The 4,844-nt window shown below is 52.5% G+C and overlaps 1 protein-coding gene across 1 annotated transcript; it reads left to right on the forward strand.

The window, feature by feature from the left end:
• The first annotated feature begins 393 nt into the window (after positions 1-393).
• LOC133927678 (beta-D-xylosidase 3-like) lies at positions 394-3,289 on the forward strand. The gene is made up of 4 exons (XM_062374113.1): positions 394-852; positions 1,101-2,064; positions 2,231-2,575; positions 2,670-3,289. Exons 1-4 carry the CDS (start codon positions 394-396, stop codon positions 3,287-3,289), a joined length of 2,388 nt encoding a protein of 795 aa, XP_062230097.1.
• The last annotated feature ends 1,555 nt before the right edge of the window (positions 3,290-4,844 follow it).

Raw genomic sequence — 4,844 nt, forward strand, 5'->3', positions numbered from 1 at the left:
TGTGAGAGCAATCTTTGGCAAAAAAAAAATGTGAGAGCAATTACGTACAAGTTTATGTCACGTCCTTTTATGAGTAACATCTATTATTATATATATAGATATATAGATGTCACATCTCTCACACGCACACATAGAGATATCTCTCTCACACACACGGCACAACGGACTCTCATTATCCATGCAACACGCATGCAGTCTGTTACCGTCTAATCCTACTCGAAACGAAACGGTGCTTCAAGTTTTGAAACTTTGTTGCGATCCCGCCCCTTTTCCTCTCCCTCCCTCCCCTAGCTCCCTATAAGTACACGACTCGCTTGCACACTAGCTTATCGCCTCACCACGGTAAACACGAACACACCACAACAACACGTAGCTCTCTCGGTGCGCCGCAATATGGCGTCCCCGTCCCATCTCCTCGTCCTTGTCTCGTTGCTGCTGTGCGGCACCATCCTCGTCGCCACCTCCGGCAAGGTGTATACCAAGGTCTGCGACGCGGAGCGTTTCGCGGAGCTGGGCCTCAACATGTCCGCGTTCCCGTACTGCGACGCGTCGCTGCCGTACGCGGATCGGGTGCGCGACCTCATCGGCTGGATGACGGTGGAGGAGAAGGTCGGCAACCTCGGCGACTATTCGCGCGGCGCGCCCCGCGTCGGCCTGCCGCCATACAAGTGGTGGTCCGAGGCGCTGCACGGCATCTCCAACAAAGGCCCCTCCACCCTGTTCGACGACCTCGACAGCAAGCCGGCGGGGAACCACTCTGGCCGCGCCGCCGTCTACAACGGCACCGTCTTCGCCAACGTCATCAACAGCGCCGCCACCTTCAACGAGACGCTCTGGAAGTCCATTGGCCAGGTACATATATACATACGTACTCACATTCGATCTTTACAGTGTCGTTGACACGCACGTACGTAACTACGAATCATGCTCATACCACGTCAGCATTATTGCATTGGCGATATTTTGTCTTTCATTTCCCTCTTGATCAAGAGTGATAGTAGATCGAAACATTAATAATTAGAACTACTAGTAGCAGATTTGACTTCGTTAATTTGCATAAACAATCTGTTATTGCATTGATGGCATGCTAATGGATGCAGGCGGTGTCGACGGAGGCGCGTGCGATGTACAACCTTGGGAAGGGCGGGCTGACGTACTGGAGCCCCAACATCAACGTGGTCCGCGACCCGCGGTGGGGCCGAGCCCTGGAGACCCCCGGCGAGGACCCCTTCGTCGTTGGCCGCTACGCCGTCAACTTCGTCCGCGGTATGCAGGACATTCCCGGCCACGACGCCGACAACGCCGGCGACCCCTTCTCCCGCCCCATCAAGACGTCCGCCTGCTGCAAGCACTACGCCGCGTACGACGTCGACGACTGGCACAACCACACGCGTTTCACGTTCGACGCGCGCGTCACGGAGCGTGACATGGTCGAGACCTTCCTCCGCCCCTTCAAGATGTGCGTCCGCGACGGCGACGTCAGCAGCGTAATGTGCTCCTACAACCGCGTCAACGGCATCCCCGCCTGTGCCGATGCGCGCCTCCTCTCCGGGACCATCCGCGGCGACTGGCAGCTCCACGGCTACATAGTCTCTGACTGCGACGCCGTCCAAGTCATGACCGACAACGCCACATGGCTCAACTTCACCGGCGTCGAGTCCAGCGCCGCCTCGCTCAAGGCGGGGCTCGACCTCGACTGCGGCGAGAGCTGGATCAAGCAAAACGGCAAGCAGCTCAAGGACTTCCTCACCGAATACGGCATGGCCGCGGTCTCCCAGGGCAAGATGCGTGAGTCCGACATCGACAACGCGCTCAAGAACCAGTACATGACGCTCATGAGGCTCGGCTACTTTGACAACATCCCGCAGTACGCCTCTCTCAACGAGACGGACATATGCACCGACGAGCACAAGAGCCTCGCCGTCGATGGTGCAAGACAGGGGATGGTGCTCCTCAAGAACGATGACAACTTGCTGCCGTTGGACCCGAAGAAGATCCGCGCCGTCGCCGTGCACGGGCCACATGCCCTGGCACCTGAAAAGGTCATGGACGGAGACTACACAGGTCCGTGGATTAAGTACTTGACAAAACTTGTACTACTAGGTGTTACTGCTCAGTGTTCACCGACCGACAATAAGTAGAAGATCAACTTGCTCCACGATTTAACCTTGTGAAATGGCAAGTTTAATTTGTGAAGATGTTACTCATATTACTAAGCATTCGTATGCAGGGCCGCCATGCCGGTACGTGACGCCCCGCCAAGGAATAAGCAAGGACGTGAAGATCTCGCATCACGCGAATATGACCATCTACTTTGGTGGCATAAACCTGCACATAGAGAAGGAGGGCAACGACAGGGAGGATCTTCTCCTGCCCAAGAACCAAACAGAGGAGATCATGCACTTTGCGGCAGCCTCACCAAACCCGATCGTCCTGGTGATCCTGTCGGGAGGCGGCATCGACATCTCCTTTGCGCAGAACCACCCAAAGATCGGTGCCATCCTATGGGCCGGGTACCCTGGGAGTGAAGGTGGCAACGCCATTGCCGATGTCATCTTCGGAAGATACAATCCAGGTTAATTAATCAGCATTCAAGACCTCTTCTTGTGGATCGGACCAACCTATTTGTTATTTGCACAGAATGTTGCTTAACGTTTTTTATTGAACAGGAGGAAGGCTGCCATTGACATGGTTCAAGAACAAGTACATCTACCAAATCCCCATGACGTCCATGGACCTCCGGCCGGTGCCGAAGCTGGGGTACCCCGGCCGGACGTACAAGTTCTACGACGGCCCGGAAGTGCTCTACCCATTCGGCTACGGCCTCAGCTACACCAAGTACCTCTACGAGACCTGCACCAACGGCACCGCCGTCATGCTCCCCACCGACGGCCGCCATTGCAAGGGGCTCAGCTACAAGCCCAGCGTGGCCACTACCCCAGCCTGCCCCGCCATCAACGTCGACGGCCACGCTTGCACCGAGACCGTCAACTTCAACGTCAGCGTGACCAACGGCGGCGACAGGGGTGGCGCCAACGTTGTGCTGGTGTACACGGTGCCACCGCCGGAGGTGGCCCAAGCGCCGATCAAGCAGGTAGCAGCGTTCCGGAGGGTGTTCGTGCCGGCGTGGAGCACCGCCAGCGTGCCATTCACGCTGAACGTCTGCAAGGCGTTCGGCATCGTGGAGAGGACGGCGTACACCGTCGTGCCGTCCGGTGTGAGCATGGTGCTGATCGAGAACGGCGACTCGTCCGTGTCGTTCCCCGTCAAGATCGATTTCTCGGTTTAGTTTTTGTCTTTCGTGGTGATGCTTTAGGGTCCGTGTCTCGGCGTTCAGCATCGAGCTGAATAAAGTGTTAGTGTCATATGCTTTAGGATTTAGGGTTTAGAGAGTTGAATCTGGTTAATGTTTTTTTGTTGAAATTTCCAATGCTTAGCCAGTGGTCGTATCTTCTAATTAATATTTACCAGTGTTGAAATTTCTAATGTTTATCCATATTTTGTGAGAAATATTTGGGCCTTGTGGGATCTTATTGCTGCTGTTTCTCTTATAGTTTCTTAGGTCATTTCCATCATGGTGGTCGTGCCTACAATTTGTGAAGATATGCTAAGTAATTTCTACATACTGATTTGAGGATGGCCTTTTACCCTGGCTTCTTAAAAAAAGATGACAAAAAGATTTTGATAGTCCTACTAAGTACTAGCATTAAAACAATATTTGCACTTGAAATATTTCTGATTTCGCTAGAAGACACATCCTCTCCTAGCTTCTTCCCAACAATAACTAGCTCCCTCTTTGGCCCCATCTCCCTCTCTGATTTGCATGGCAATAACACTCTTCCAAATGCAAGTAGCAAGTTGTAAGGCGCCCACGAGAAAAAATGAGAAGAAAACCGAAGGGGTGCATGACAAACACGCGCAAGCACCTAACAAGGCCTTGTAAGGCGCGTGTACTTGTAACATTTGTGAATACCAGTGCCTAAATCTGGAACTTGAACTCTAGTGAGCTCACACACGTGGACACCTAGCCATGTCAGCTTCCCTACCTGATGATGCCAACACAGAATTATGCATTTCTCTAATATTATCCCCTAGCGTGGTAAATAATGAAGATAGATGAAATCACATGAAACTATTAGAAAATGTTAATTATCATTTGTATTTTGCGATTATATCTTTACACTTAAGGTGGTTTGAAAGAGAGAGATCACAATGGGAGTATTTAAGATTTCGTATTTACTCCTCCTGATCGATTGAAATCGAGAGAGATTTTAGTCGATTGTGTGATTGCGTGCGTTCATACTGGCTCCGGCGAGCTTTTAGGGTTTTGGGGCTGAGGTTGCCGGAGTTCCGGTGTGCTCTGGGCTTAGAAAGAGACTAGAGGAGGAAGGCAGGATAGGCAGTGGTGGCGGGCAAGACGGCAAGGCAGTGAGGCGGCGGGAAGACAATCGGTGGGTGGGGCTAGGGCGGGGGCGTCACACGCCAAGGGGTTAGCACGGCGGGGGTGGACCTGGTGGCGAGGGTGGACCCAGCGGCTAGAAGATGAGCTGGTGATCGTCGGATGGCGATCGGATGATGCAGGACGTCGACTGAAATGAATGGTTTTTTGAGTCGATTGAAAAATAGCATACCCCTTAAGATTTAGATTTTTTTAGATTCACACTAAATTATAAGAATTTAAATCTTGAACTCCCCTCCCCCGGTCCAGATAGACCCTAAAATTCTACAACTGCGTTGATGGCAAATAGCATCCAAGCAAGTGGGTCCGTATGGATCATTTTAGCTCGACTGCCTAATAAATGCTAAAATACCGTCGTGCTAACGGAATGCCAGAACGGGGACTG

Source organism: Phragmites australis, chromosome 8, assembly GCF_958298935.1.
Source record: "Phragmites australis chromosome 8, lpPhrAust1.1, whole genome shotgun sequence".
NCBI classification, from domain to species: domain Eukaryota; kingdom Viridiplantae; phylum Streptophyta; class Magnoliopsida; order Poales; family Poaceae; genus Phragmites; species Phragmites australis.

Excerpts from the sequence above, each read along its gene's own strand:
- LOC133927678 (XM_062374113.1), top strand. The coding sequence starts at position 394 with ATGGCGTCCCCGTCCCATCTCCTCGTCCTTGTCTCGTTGCTGCTGTGC. Across the intron at positions 2,065-2,230 it reads CATGGACGGAGACTACACAG|GGCCGCCATGCCGGTACGTG; the intron begins GTCCGTGGATTA and ends ATTCGTATGCAG. Across the intron at positions 2,576-2,669 it reads CTTCGGAAGATACAATCCAG|GAGGAAGGCTGCCATTGACA; the intron begins GTTAATTAATCA and ends TTTATTGAACAG.